Source organism: Neopelma chrysocephalum, unplaced genomic scaffold, assembly GCF_003984885.1.
Source record: "Neopelma chrysocephalum unplaced genomic scaffold, ASM398488v2 Primary Assembly neopelma1_97222, whole genome shotgun sequence".
Classification (NCBI taxonomy): domain Eukaryota; kingdom Metazoa; phylum Chordata; class Aves; order Passeriformes; family Pipridae; genus Neopelma; species Neopelma chrysocephalum.
Genome location: NW_020925863.1, coordinates 3,969,355 through 3,984,610, shown reverse-complemented (window position 1 = coordinate 3,984,610; position 15,256 = coordinate 3,969,355). Strand labels below are relative to the sequence as shown.

The 15,256-nt window shown below is 39.1% G+C and overlaps 2 protein-coding genes across 4 annotated transcripts in view; one reads left to right on the top strand and one right to left on the bottom strand.

Moving 5' to 3' along the window:
* The window catches only part of PLPPR5 (phospholipid phosphatase related 5), a 153,112-nt gene extending 150,864 nt beyond the window's left edge, over window positions 1–2,248 (bottom strand). For 2 of the 3 annotated variants that reach the window (XR_003532313.1, XR_003532314.1), the window contains exon 1: window positions 1,607–2,248. The gene's annotated coding sequence lies outside the window, so the exon portion shown is untranslated. The remainder of the gene's footprint in view (window positions 1–1,606) is intronic. The other variant, XM_027671830.1, reaches the window with a different exon arrangement.
* The window catches only part of PLPPR4 (phospholipid phosphatase related 4), a 29,669-nt gene extending 15,605 nt beyond the window's left edge, over window positions 1–14,064 (top strand). Inside the window, exons 3-7 of the mRNA XM_027671826.1 lie at window positions 1,126–1,255; window positions 2,950–3,145; window positions 5,877–5,934; window positions 7,180–7,353; window positions 9,316–14,064. Coding sequence (XP_027527627.1) covers window positions 1,126–1,255; window positions 2,950–3,145; window positions 5,877–5,934; window positions 7,180–7,353; window positions 9,316–10,653 — 1,896 coding nt within the window. The 3' untranslated portion in view covers window positions 10,654–14,064. The remainder of the gene's footprint in view (window positions 1–1,125; window positions 1,256–2,949; window positions 3,146–5,876; window positions 5,935–7,179; window positions 7,354–9,315) is intronic.
* Window positions 14,065–15,256: the final 1,192 nt, after the last annotated feature.

Genomic DNA, 15,256 nt, shown 5'->3' with positions numbered 1-15,256 from the left:
GTACTACTAATTTCTCTGGGAAGCTTCAGATCTAAATTGATCCAACATAGACAGATAATAGTGAACATAGTTTTCAGCTAATTAGAATTCCTTAAATAACCCTTACCACTGAGTTTTCAATGTCATTAGACAACCTTCAATACTTCGATTTTTCTGGCAAAGAAATTTCACTTTATTAAAACTTTAGCTAAAAATAGAGTTAGACTATGCTTGTCCATTTTACCTCCCTTCTCCTCGGGTGAGGGGTGTTAGTATGGACAAACTTCACTGGTAAATACAGCAGATTCAGCATAATTCAGATCCTTTGGCACCTCATTGCATTGTAAGCTTTGTGCATTCCATGTATTAGTTTTCAATGCAGCTGTGGCTAGGCAAGCTGAACCTCCTGTTAGTGGTGAGAACTGCCTCATCAATTTCAATATTTCAATCCAGCCCTTATTCTGAACTCTGTACAAACCCTGTACAGATTTCCAAGTTGTTGTACTATTGAACAAGGGAAACAATAAAATCTGAGACTGCAAATGTATAAATGAGTCTGGATTTTCCAGCAAGTAACACCATTTTTCATTCATATTCTTCCCTTTATAAACTGTTGTCTAGGACTTTGGTCATAATCTGTTTTGCTTGGTGTGGTCAGAGGGACCATAAGGACAGAACTTTTTCTGCTGCTGTGGATCTGGTTAAAACCCTAGCCAAATTAAACAAATACAGAAGAGCAGGCTGTCATGTAATTAGAAGCTGTTAGGGATTGCTAGGCTTGCAGCCAAGACTGAATTCTAAAACCACCTCAAGAGCACTAGGATATTGCAGTGGCTCTGGATTATTTTAGAGGTGAGATTTTATGATTATTGCTTTTTTATTGAAGAAGCATTAAGCTTCAGCTGTAGATCAAGGCCTGGAACCACTGAGCACAGTATACTGTATGCTATTTGCATTTAATTTCAGGCCACTTTCTTGCCTGCCCTCACTCAGGCTAAGTTGCATTGCTTTATGTTCACATATTGATACAAATCTTTTAAAGGGATGACATTGGTTGTGCTACAGTTGTATTTCAGCCCTTTAAATTCAATCAGGATCTTCTGAGTAAGTGCTACTTTTAATTTAATGGCTTCTTTGTCATTGCAGATAATGATAGGAGAAGGAATTCTCTACTGTTGCCTGTCCAAAAGAAGAAATGGGATTGGAACAGAGGCCAATATTAATGCAGGAGGATGCAACTTCAATTCTTTTCTTAGAAGAGCTGTCAGATTTGTTGGTGGGTTTCAAATGTTAGTCACAAAGTAGAGCTTTCCACATACATTTAATTTTCACCATGCAGGTTTCCTTCTCTGAAACAGCCTTTCAGAACAGAATTGTCAGGGGCATACATCTTCTTCTGCTAGAAAATGTGAGAAGAAACTGTCAGACTGCAACAGAGCAGCCCCATACTCAGTAATGCAGCACCTACACTCTCTGTTTCCCCTTTCCTCTCCTGTACTACTGTCAGTATTTCTAAAAGAATAATTTGTTTTTCCTTCCCTGCCCACCTTGAGCTGGCTGCCTTTTAATGATTTCACTGTATAGTTTCCCCTGCCTGTCTTCAGTGCATCATAAGGATTCAACCCACCTGTCACGGTATTCAGCCTGACAGTGAAAACTTGTCAGAAGCTCAGTAGGTTTGACATTCTTTTTTTGGAATGTGTTTATCTTCCTCTCAAAAAGGTCTGGAATCTGGCAACTTAAATGATAGAGGAACATGTTAAATTGTTTTGTTTTACTTTGTTTTAATTGTCATTAATGAGAAACTGTACTTGAAAAGGCAACTGGACTTTGATCCCCTTCTTACAGTTAATTCCCTGTACCAATGAGAGGCTAAAGGAAAGGTTTACTCTGTTTCAGAATTTCATTAGAGAGGGCAGCCTAGACAAAGACAACCAGCAGCACAGGAGACTGAAAACCTTGTAGGACAACTATTCATTGGGTTTCTGTAGTTGTGCAAGCAGGAGGGTGGTGACAAGCAGGGTTATACCGTCTGTGACCAGCAAAGCATCCTCTTAAGAGCAGCAGTGAGGAAGTAAGCAGAGGGTTGGTACATTACAACATGAGCAAGGATACCCCACGTCCACTTCTTCTCCTGTTTGGTATTCCTTCACCAAAAAGACAAGCTCAAAGACACATGAATATCATTCCTGATTCATACTCTGGATTTGCAGTTTCTTTAATATTTTAATGACTTAAACATTCTTCCAATTTTAGGAAGAAAAATAGCTTTATCTATATGAACACAAGTAGGGAATTCTAGGCAAATCTTTAGGAGAAATGCATTTGAAAATGTTCAGTAAAGCAATTGCTTTACTTCAATTGCCTTGTGAATTTGGCATTATTAATCAGACAGAAACACTGATCCCTTACAAAATAGACTTAAAATGTGGAATAGTGGCAAGGACACAACACTCAAAAAATATCAGAGGCATGAAGGTAGCCAGAGTTATCACCAGCTGGTGATTCTGTGGCAGTAAAAAGAGAACAGGTCTTCTGACCAATGATCTGATGGGCAGCTGGCCATGTTATTCAAAGCTCACATTCCAGCGGGAAAGTACAAGGACTGGGTGAGCCCATGTGCTCTCCTCAAATAGTTGGCTATCCTTTAGTCAGTTCAGAAAAATTCTTTCCAAATTGAAGCAGCTCCAGTGTAGTTCACTTTTATGAAAGGATGTTGGAGGACATCAAGCCATCAAAACAAAATATTAAATATCAACAGGAAGAAAACAAGCATAAATTATCTTAATTTTTTATATTAAAGAATTCAACTTTGCAACCAGCTTTCATAAAAAAAAAGTCTTATTCTTGACTTAAATTCAAGTCTAGTGACACAAGCCAACAGAGTTCTGTGGAATGCATTTTGCACTATTAATTAACCTAATTAATGCATATAATAAAGTTAACAAGCTGTGTTGATTTCTGTCCTAGGTGTTCATGTGTTTGGTCTTTGTGCAACTGCTCTTGTTACTGATATTATACAGCTATCAACAGGATATCAGGCACCATATTTCTTGACTGTTTGCAAGCCTAACTATACATCCTTAAATGTATCCTGCTCAGAGAATTCATATGTTGTGGAAGATATTTGCTCAGGAGCTGATCTCAATATTATCAATGCTGGAAGGTTGGTTCTATCCTTCATTGTCTACATTTTTAAGTATTAATTTATTTTTTATTTTCTGTCCCGATTTCAAGATTTTTTTCCTAGTTAAAGTCTGAATGAGTTTGTCAGTTTTTTATAACAAAGGTGAGTGCATAAATGTCTTTTTAGTGATGTTCAATTTTCTTTTTAAAGATATTAGTCTAACAGTGGGCATCTCTTTTCCCTCCTTCAAAGGAGACAATTTCCTATACCATTATTAATATGTATAGCATCTACTGTAGGAATTATAGTATAAGTTCTAGAGTCCACGAGGTTAATTTGACTTCAGTAATCGGAGTTTGTAAGGGACTCATTCTGAGATTCCTAATGGCCTTCATTTTTTATTTGTACTTCCCAGAAACTTTGGCTCCAGAAATTTGCCTCTAGACTCCCTGAGGAAAAGTATAGAGAAGAACACATAATTATCCAGCTGATTACATGAAATCATTTTTCGACAACATCCAGTGGTCCCTATTGTCCATCTTTCCCCTATTTATCATCAAAGAGCCTTTTCAGTCATTTCTGTTCAGAATCCTCTGTCATTTCTGATGTTCTGACTCAGTATGACTCTCTCTCTCAGTATGACTCTTCCTTGTTCTCCCTCTACACATCCTCATGCATGAGCATTAGAGTGATACACTGTCATCTGAGTTCAGGACGTGTTTTCTTTAAGACCTTTGTTCACCTTTTCAATACAGAACAATACAAAAAGGCTACATATTTTTAGCTTGAATTATTTTCATTTTAAAGATAACAAATAGAGGAACAAAAGCAGTGACACCATTAGAGAGTTCAGAGAGCGCATTTAGTCTATGCTTGCCCTGAAAGCATATGAATAGAAAATAAAGAGAAAATTGACTGTAGCATAGTGACACACCTTATATCTATAAAAACGCCATCAAATTAAGGTTAAGTTCTCAGTGGTACTAAAGTTCATAGAATCAAATCTACACATTAGTTCCACAGAGACTGTAAGTAGATTTATGCTTCACTAAAACCTGCACAGAGTAAAGGAGTTGATTAGCTATTATAAACATTTACTTTTTTTTTCATGTCTCTTCAGTCCTCAACCCTGAACTTGTTCCCCGGGGATACTATTTGTGAAAGATTTGTTCAGGGAGGAACAAAAAGGAAGAATTTAGGTCTGTCTCTAGAAATGAAAAAGGAACCCTGCAGATTTCATCTTGGCCAGAGTTATGAATCTGCTGGAGCCATGGGCTCAAATTCAGGTCAGCAGTGCAGCATTCACACTGAACTACATGCACATCTTTGACTGCCAATTAATTATGTAGAACAGACAAGGCAAAATGCATAGGAAAGAAATTCAGAAAGTAGACTGCTGCTTTGCAGAAAAAATGTCTTTGCCTGAAGTTAAAGGGCTGTGCTTCAATCTTTGCTCTTTTAAACTAGCTAACTCAGGTGTTGCTGGGAAAATGGCTGTACATGGAGCCCAGTTAGGGTGGCAAGACCCATCTGTGAAGCCAAGTGATTGTTCAAGTGTTTATCCCAAGCTGAGCTTTCTCAGGTGAAAGTTGCTGCTGTGACTTCTTCACCAAGACAGCCAGCACGTTACATTGTCCATACCATTCTAAGGAGATAAATGTACAGATATAAATGGCTCTGCATCCTTACTGCATCTAGAGCTCAGAGGTCATAGAAGTTTTTTAGGGCTTCTACAAGCTATGATCTAGATGTCCACCATGGAACAGTGTTACTGAATTTACCCCCAGCTTTTTTTTCCCTCTACTGCATGAAAATCTCTCCTTCGTATTCCGAGGATTGAAATGGGTCTATAAGAATAATATTAAAATGTTAGACAGGCTCATGTGATGGTTCTCTTTAGCTTCTACTTACACAAACCCTCCGTTTGTCAGAGAAGTAGAAGCTAAGCTTTCACTTTTTAATTTTCATATCTGAAGTTTTTGACTCAAGACCCAGTCCACATCATTAAAAGTCTGCAGGTTTTCAGTGGGAGCAGAAGGGCCTCAGCAACTTCAGGAGTAGACCTGATATTGCCTACTGTCTTACAGACTTTGGACACATTTTCATTTATTCTCTTGTTCTGGGCATCAGGAAGGGACCCAGTTATTTTTAAAATACCCTCTCCATGTTCTTGTGCTCCATTCACTCCTGTCATGTTATAAAAATAAACCTAAAGACAATAGCTAATAAAGATGTAGTTTGCCCCTCTCTGAGAAGAATGTCACCCTGTCATCCCCCCATTATTAAAGCAACAGAGCAGGGGCACAAACATGATGAATGCAGTTGCATGAAATTAGGGCCTGGTTATCCAAGTATATGAGTTCTTACTTTGAAAAGAGTCAAAGTAAAGTCAATCAGAATAATCATAAGATCAAAGTTTTATATTTAGGTACTTATATGGAAAGTTATTTTTGGAAATAAATTTATAGATACTTCTCTGAATCAAGCAAGCAGTTTGTACCTTGTTCCCACTGCTGTCTTAGTACACCCACTTGGTACACAAAAAGAATTTCACAGTAAATATTTACTTCAAAATAAAGGCATTTCATTAGCATTGGTCCTTTCTCCAGAATACAGAAAAAAAATTTAGAAATTAAATGTTACTCAAAGATCACATATTGCTTAGGAAGTGTAAGACGAAAATGACTGTACCACCCAGTGTTTTTTTCAATGAGCACTAGCACAGTGAATTTGAATTGAGAAGCATAATTTGGTTGTCCTTCCTTGGCAGAAAGTCATTCCCTTCTCAACATGCCACCCTGGCAGCCTTTGCAGCAGTGTACATTTCGGTGAGTAACTAACTCTGTTCAGTTTCCTTTTTACAAGACAAAAGTCAGAAAGCAATTTGCTGTATATTGTAAGATGATGTGTTGCCTGGATATCTTGGGTGGATGTAAGTTTTTATCCTCCCAATTTGAAAGCAAATAAAACTACTAATAGAGCTGGTTTTATTGTAGCTGGTAAAAAACAAGGAAAAGATTCAACTGCTTCACATCCTTTGTTAAGAAGCAATAGAAAGTGTAATGTTAAAGTATATTTGATGTTTCATATAATCCACATATAAAATGCAGTGTTTATCTGTCTTATAGAGTGATATATCAACTTACCATTCAAATTACCCTTTATGCATGCTGCCTTTTCTTTATTGCTGTCTTCCTTGATTCTCTGCTTTTAAACTTGAGGCATCAAGGGCTACACATTCATGTGATGTAGTTTGATTTGACCTCCATAGAATTGCAGTTTGGATGAAATGGCACAATCATTCCCAGGGGCCTTCAAGGTGCTCCTGCAATGCAAGTGAATAAAACCCATCAGTCACTAGCAGAGAACTGTAGGACGTGCTGCAGTGATCACAGCTGATTTTCCACATCTGACCAGTAACATTGCTTCAGTATGGCCTACAATGTTTTACAAGTGACAACTTACTTGAAGTTTAAAACGAAATTCCATCACTCATGCAGTAAAAATCAGAGGAAAAAAACAGTGACAACTTAATCACATTAGGTAATAGAAATTGTGCACATACGGGGAGTTTGCCAGTATTTATTCTGCCCAGGAAAAGGCCAAAATTTGGAATAATACTGATGAACCACTCCACGTAATTTTTGTGACCTCCCTGACATTATGGCCCTCAGTTGAGAAATGGCTCTCTAAAGCATCTGGTTGTAGCTTTTGTTAGAACAGGTTATTGCTTTCATCTGGCATGACATCTGGCTTCTGTATTTCACAAGCAATGGCTCCTTAGTCACATTTACAGAACATTTAGGCTGACTGTGAACAGTATTTAGGCATAAAATCCTTATCCTGATTGATGTCAATGAGCAACACTGCCTGTGTTTTTGTGATTTCAGATCTTTCAACAGCAAGTGAGCAAATTTTAACAGGGCTGTAAAATAAAATTAAACCAATTATTTGTGTTATTACTGTATAATAGTGATCTGTGTGTGAAAGAAACATTGAATGCCAGAAATTAATACCCTCTTAGGTAAATTTAAGTTTCTTCAACTGCTTCTTCATTTCTTTCTTTTTTCAAGATGTACTTCAATTCTACGTTAACAGACTCTTCAAAACTTCTGAAACCACTCTTGGTCTTTGCTTTTATCATCTGTGGAATTATATGCGGTCTGACTCGTATCACCCAGTATAAGAATCATCCAGTTGATGTTTACTGTGGCTTTCTCATAGGAGGAGGAATTGCTCTCTATTTGGTAAGTATAATAGTCATAGTTAAGTTTTAGCAAATAAAACTGATAAGGCTGTAATAGGAGTATTGGTATTTTTATGAACACTTTCATCATGGTCACATTCCATAGCTATAAATATAGTCAAAATGTGCTGAAGATGATGAGTTAAGGATAATCACCCTAAAAGCAGACAGGAAAAAGCAAATATGTATTTCAGTGTAAAGTCCAGTAACAGTGCACAAAGTGGAATATAGTCATCTGGCATTGCACACAGAAACAGCTCTAACCTTATGTGCTTCATTAAATACTTCAAAATACTCATCTTTTCTACTCCACACTTAAAAGCATAACACAAGAAAAATATTGGATTAATTGGTATTTGTTGCTGACCTGAGTTTATATTGGCAGTGTTAGCTTTATGATCTCAAAAAATGGTTGAATTAATATCAGGAACTCAGCTGAGTAAATTGCTGAACCTACAAGAAATTAAAGGCAATATTATACACTTGTGATTCTTTGGAGCTCTTAGGGTTAGTATGCAGTGGAAAAAGGATGGCCAAATCAGATTATTCCTATGCTGTTTCTCTGTACTGGGTTGAAACAGATGGAGCACCTTGGAAGGGTCCTGTTAGGAAGTGTGTAGGATAGGCCTGTTTGTATCTGCCAGTAGGAAGCTTGTGAAGCATTTGCTTTTGCTTGCTGCTCTCTGTGTGTCTCCAGCAGGAATGCTGCTGCCTTGGCTGCTCAGTACAGGTACCTGTGAGCAATCGGAGCTTCCTCAGACACCATTTGTGCTCAAGTGTGGGCAGGTGAACAGAAGCAGCCAGTGGGATGATTTTGACCCCCAAGAAGTCAATGATGAATTTTAGTATAAGAGTAAAATAAGTTCATTTCTTGTCCCCTTTTTTCTGTGATTACGTAAGCTAAGGTACATGAAGATGGTCTGCAAAGATGACCAGGGGAAAAATTGTCTTCACAGTGGCAGAAGAAACATCAGCCAGGGTAGTAACAGAAACCCCATGAGCTACTAAAGTCAGTTTCTGTGATTGCACTGTGAGCAGAACAGCACTCTGTTGAGAATATTATTTCAAATTATTAACCCGCTGTAGACTCTCATAAATGGAGCTGTTGTTCCCATGTTTGAAATCCACAAACAAGTATGCTTTGTTAGGTCTTCGTACACTGTTACATGACAGCATATATCAGAGTACATTGTCCTGGATACACAGTATTCAGTAAATCTGCCCTGAAAACTACTCACCGGTAAGAGGAAGGGGAGGGGAAATAACGTGAACATGCAAATAATTCTGAAAAGAGTGTAAAGAACAAGTAACTCAAGTGACTGAGTCAGGTATTTGACCCTTTCATGGAAGGGTCACTCCTTAGCAGAGTCTTTTTATTAAGAAAATGTTGTATAACTAAATTTTATTACAGTTCTGCACAGCTTGGAAAGCAATTGATTTAGAGTTGATAAATTGTTCTGTGATGTAGGTATTGTATTACATGGTTATTATGCAGTAGACAGGATAGAATCTGTTACAGCAGAGAACTACTCAAGCCATTACAAGATTCAGTAAATCAAAAGAGACAATGGTATAGTTGTAAAATAGCTTTGCCTCAGTGACTGCAAACATCTATTTTGTTATTTTCCTAACAAAACGTTATTTCTGTGGCTGCACCTGTTGCTTGATAAAAAGAAGAAAACTCATGGAGGCTAAATCTTTTCCTTAACTGTTTATTGCCATGAATTATACACCCTAGTTATCCTAGTGAGACAACTTCATACATATCCAGATGTACCAGATTGAGGACAGAATTTTGACTAAGGTTATATTAGTGAGGAAAGGAAAGTGAGCATACTCTGTCACTTTAGCAGGAGTAATTATGTCACTCAATGTCTACTTAAAGGCAAAAAAATGTAATTAAAGTAACTTAAAATGTGTCTTTTTCCATAACTGATTGTTGATGCTTCTCTTCAAATATCAGGGTCTGTATGCTGTGGGGAACTTCTTACCAAGTGATGAAAATGTGTTTCACCCAAATTTTCACAGAGAAGCTCTAAGGTCTTTGACAGACCTCAGTCAAGATGCCAACAGAATCCTACCAGGTAAAAACGGTAGCGGCAGCGATGGCATTGTCTCTCACCGTACAGAAAGTATCCTGAACAGAAACCACAGAGATTCAGGGTCTCTGACCAATCTCAAGAGAGCAAATGCTGATGTAGAAATAATAACACCACGAAGCCCAATGGGAAAGGAAAACATGGTTACTTTCAGCAACACTTTGCCAAGAGTCAACACACCATCCATGGAAGATCCAGCACGACGAAATGCAACAATACACGCATCAATGGATTCTGCCCGTTCCAAACAGCTGCTTTCCCAGTGGAAGAACAAGAATGAAAGTCGAAAGTTGTCACTGCAAGTAATAGAGACCGAATCTGGCCAGTCACCACCAAGGGCTATTGAAATGAGGTCAAGCTCAGAACCCTCCAGAGTGGGTGTAAATGGTGATCATCATGGCCCAACTGGCCAATACCTGAAAATCCAACCCGGCAGTGTACCAGGTTGTAACAACTCAGGTCTTTCTGGCGGGCCAAGGGTCTCTATCCAGTCACGTCCTGGCTCATCCCAGCTAGTACATATTCCTGAAGAGACTCAGGAGAACGTGAACACATCACCCAAAAGTAGTTCAGCTAGAGCTAAATGGCTGAAAGCTGCTGAGAAGAGTGTTGCGTGTAGGAGCAACAGCCAGCCAAGAATCATGCAGGTAATAGCCATGTCTAAGCAGCAAGGAGTGCTTCAGGGCAGTCCAAAGGGTTCAGAGGGAAGCACAGTCACTTGTACAGGAGCCATCAGATACAAAACCTTGACAGACCATGAGCCAAGTAGCATTGTTAGAGTTGAGGCCCATCCAGAAAATAACAGACCTGTAATTCAGATGCCATCAGAAGGAGAAGGAAGTGGGTCATGGAAATGGAAAGGTCCTGAAAAAGTCACCCTCCGTCAGACATATGAGCTAAATGATCTTAACAGAGACTCTGAGAGCTGTGACTCCTTAAAAGACAGTTATGGGTCAGGTGACAGGAAAAGAAGCAACATAGATAACAGTGAGCATCACCATCATGGTATCACCACGATAAGAGTCACACCAGTGGAGGGAAGTGAGATTGGCTCAGAGACTCTGTCCATTTCTTCTAGCCGGGACTCAACACTTCGGAGAAAAGGTAACATCATTTTAATCCCTGAGAGAGGGAGCAGTCCAGAGAATACCAGAAACATCTTCTATAAAGGTACATCCCCCACACGAGCATACAAGGAATGAGAGGAGACATATCCGCTGGTCCATACCACCACAAAGTAAACACATCTTGACACAGGTTCTGCTCTCTTTGTTTTGAGCTGATATTTACCTTTATGTGCCAAATTATTGACCAGCAGCCCAGCACTGCTGATGTGCAATGTGCATGAGCCTGTGGAAAGCATGTGGTGGGGGGAAAAGCACAATGCCAGAACTAATGTGAAACATTTTCATGCAACTTGTTTCTTCAGACTCACAACATTTATCTGAGGGTGATGATGTCAATCAAAACAATGGTCTTGAACACAGATACTGTGTTTCCTGAATGTGCCAACTTTTTATTTTATATTTGTGTCCAAAATTGACTGACTTTTTCACAGCAAAGGCTGTATCAGTGTTATATATTCACCTTTGCAGAATTTGCACCAAATCTTTAATACAGGATGGTGCTGATGATAACTTTACATGTTTTGAAAAATTGCATACTTATTAGACTCTGCAAACATGACATATTGATGTGCAGTTACTTTAAAAGTAATATTGCTAATACTATGATGATGCTGGCTGCATTCATTTAGCGTAGGAAATATTTACAGCTTTGTTATAGTGGATCTGTCACATTCAAAGATTGCAAAGGTTTTGTGTAGTTCTTTAAGATGTCTACTGCAACAAAAAATGTGTGGGTGACATTCCATTAGAATGGAATGACTATCTATTTTGAATAGTTTGCTGCTACTGCTCAACTTTTGTTTAAGAACAGGTGCTACTAATGAAGACGCTGCTTCTTAGTGGGCTAACTTGTAGAATTGTTTTAAATTATGTTTTTTAAGGGGTCTTATCAAGTACTACAAGTAATTCAGATTTTACATTTTTAAACTTCTTATTCTGTCCTTCAGCGACCCGTCCGTGTTTTTATTAGTTTTTAAACATATAATGTAGGACACCAATAACTGCAAGATGTGCGAATGTGAAAGGCGAGCCATGAGTAAATAAAAATAAACAGCCACTTTCCTGACCAGCTTCCAAGGAGACAGGAATTAATACAGCAGCTCACACTTAGGAGCAGTCATTCACCTCACTTGCTTAGTATGCCACAAGAACAATGACAAATTTCACCCCAATCACCATCATTGAGGGGATTTGTGCTTCGCTTTAAAAAATGGAATGCCTTCATATTGCGGAATCACTGAATGAGTGTTGCATTGTGCCACTACTACTGTTCACCTCCCTGAGACACCCTCCAGAGCCTTTTAAGCATGATATTTTTTTCCCACCACTGCCACTTAAGAACATGAAGGTCTCTGCACCTGAGAGAACATGGAATATTTTAGTAAATTGAGCTTTGAATATAACAAAAGAACTTGCCTGCTAAAAATCTCCATTGCCAAAAATTATTGAAAGGGTAAGCTCTGAAAGGAATAAGCGTAGCATGTCCTGGGCATGCTAGAAGAAGTGTCTCATTACATTTGGCTCTGACTTAAACCATGAAGGAAGCCAGGGGCAGTGTTCACCCACTGCAGCTCCTCATTCTCTCCTGTTTCTACCTGAAAGAGAACTACTATCAGACACTTCCCAGACCCCCTGCTAGGAGGAGGAGGGAATGGCTTAGTAGTACCCTCAGTGAATAAATAGTAGCAGATAGGTCTGTTCTCTGGCTTCTTGAGGGGAGTGTTCTAGTTGAAGTCCTCTTCTGATTTAGGGTATCAGAGAACCAGATACGTACTACATAGTCAGAACCTGTCTACACACCCTACCCCACAGAACTCTAAGGAAAAGCCCACCCTACCCCAGCCAAGTAGGAGGTAGAAGGAAAAATCATCCCATTCAAGAAGATAAACAGCACAACACACAGACCAAAAAAAAAACCTAACCCAAAAAAGACCTCAAAACCAAAACAAAATCCCAACCCCAACCCTAACCCTAAGTAATTTCACAAATATGAGGATGGTGTTTGCTAATCTGTAAAGAAGAAAAGATTGAGTGTCGATGGAAAGCTTTATATACCTTCCCAGTTTTACAGGTGCTCCAGGCTTAGCCGAGGGCTTGCTGTCAGCCAAACGTGCCAAGCAATGCTTCCCTCACCTGCCCATCACCCAGTGCTGTGGATGAGAGCTGGTCCTTAAGGAAATGACCACACTCTCTCTGCTAGTGATAAAAGATGATCCCGTCATACTTAGGATGATTGGGAGAAAGTATTCTGCAGGTTCCATGTAAGAAGCTACCCAGGAGGCTTGCAGCATACTGTGTACATTAAAGGCACAGTATGTTGAAGATACACTTTAAGGCACATAGCTGGGAAAAATAATCATAGATACCAGGGGAAAATGAAAAAAAAAAAAGTAGGTTTTTAGAAATAAGTTCTCAGACTCTAGCATTTTCAGGATTTGTTTTTTCTTTTCAAAAGGATGAATCTTTAGTCCTTGGTATTTAATATCAAATTTTGTACAAGATGCCTAGGAATTACAAACACTTGGACTGTCATGAACAAAACCCTTTGGTTTTAGTTTAGTCTAGGTACATGATAAAGCAGGTAGGATTAGCTTTAAAGGAATGGGTAAGACAGAAACACTGTTGGCCTATCAATGCAGGGAAATAAGATGCAATTGTTTGTTAGTTTGTAAGTGCAGGGGAAAAGAACATAAGTAGATGAACCTGGAAATAATGGAAAATTGAAATGGAGAATAATGGCAATAAAGCAAAGATTACAAAATGTTCCCTCTGGCAATTTAGCTGTTTTGGAAACAGCAGGATTCCTGGTGGGAGTGTTTGTTCTTTATTCCTCGGTTTTAGTCAGATATATTGGCATATGTGTTGCTTTTATTACTCTAAAACTTGCTGCACTATTTCAAGTGCAGTGTAATATTTTTCCTAAGGTTTCCTATTTCTTAAGAAAAGATTTTAAAGCTCTTGTGTAATCATTGAAATTGTGTTCTATACATAAATATTGATATATTCTTTTTTACTCAAAGTGCCAAAGGCTACTGTTTTTAATAATGGCTTATCAAATTATATTACGTTAGAGAGCAGAAATGTAATAATATATACATTGGAACTCAGACCTCTGCATGTATATTTGATAAGGAGCCTTTTGTAAAATTACTCTTTGTTTACATTCCACTGGTACCTTAATTTAAAAATTACTCAAATAAATTGACAGGTGACATCTTCTTAGTGTTCTGATTTTCTTACTTGCTAACAGGCACGAATTTCTTTGTTAGGCTGTGCTTTAATGAGAAAGAAAATACTTAAAATATGTTTTTAAATGAGAATTCTCTATATAAAGTATTGTGTTTAATAAAATGTTATGCAATGTTTTCAAATGGAAAAGAATTTGTAAATTGCTATAAATGTATTTTGTTAAATAAGTACAGATCAATGCTACTGTGTGAGTTTATTGTGCTAACATCATGAAATAAAGATAAAATTCCTCATTGATGTTTAGTCATCTCTGTGGTGAAGCAAAGTTTTGTTCCTCCCCAAATTATTTTTCAATATCAGATACCTCATGACATGTAAAAGTGGCCATCAATGAGAAACCTCAAGACCTTGCATAGTGGTAAGAAGTTTCAAGAAACAGTGTCCAAACAAGCTTGTCTCTATCCAAAAAACATTTTACATGAAAAGAAAGCAAGTGAATTGGGAATGTTAGGCCATGTGAGGACATGTCTGCTAGATCATTCCAGAGCACCAGCTGCATTGCTAAATCCCTAATGCATCTAAAACACTTTGCTAGTGTTGGGTGGAGCTGCCAGATATGGTGAAGCCAACCTTGGATTTTTGAATGAGACAGGGCAGATGTCAGGAGCAAACCTGAGAGGATTGGCTCTCTCCAGGGGAAGAAGTTAGGATGCAGGAGTCAGCAGGTGACATACACCCTTTGCTGGCAACAGTGAAAAATGTTACGTGTAACAGCACACTGTCAAAAGCATTCTTACCTAGAAGCCACACAAAGTAATGTGGTAGGCAAACAGAAAAGATTGTCTCCAAGCCTGTCTTGAAACACCCTGAAACAGGGCACCAGCAGGCCCCTAAGTGCCTGGGATGGAAGGCATGCATCAACATTGCCCATGGCATAATAAGGACCACAAGGACACACAGCCCCTACAATGCATGGCAGCACAGCAAACTGACTCTGAGAAGCTTTTCCCACCCGTGCCCGGGCCTTTGTGCAGGCTGACACTTTGCACTTCTGTGTCCTTCCAGCAGGTGACTGCCACGCTGGGGTGGCACTGGGCAGCTGCTGTCACTGCTGCCTCCAGCCAGGCACTGCTGTGCTGAGCAGTTCAGCAATGTCACACATGTGCTGTGCTCCCTGCGAAGGCACGCGGGGGTGGACTGATAGCGCCCCAAGCTGTGCTCCAGATCTGGGTCACTTGGCAATCCCTGTCCCATGACTTTCATGACAATTTAAGATGGGGGCCCTCAGGCAATACAGAATCAAAAAATGCTATGTTTTCTCTCAAAGAAAGGGGACTGTATGTACAGCTATCATACTGTTCCCTCTGTGGTGACTGAGGGAGCTCTCTTTGTGTAGTTGGGGCTGGAGAATGTCCTGACCCCACAGCAGGAGTAGCCAGTTTCAGGAGAGGCCTCTCCTTTGGCCAGGAGCAGATGCTGGTGTGGCAGT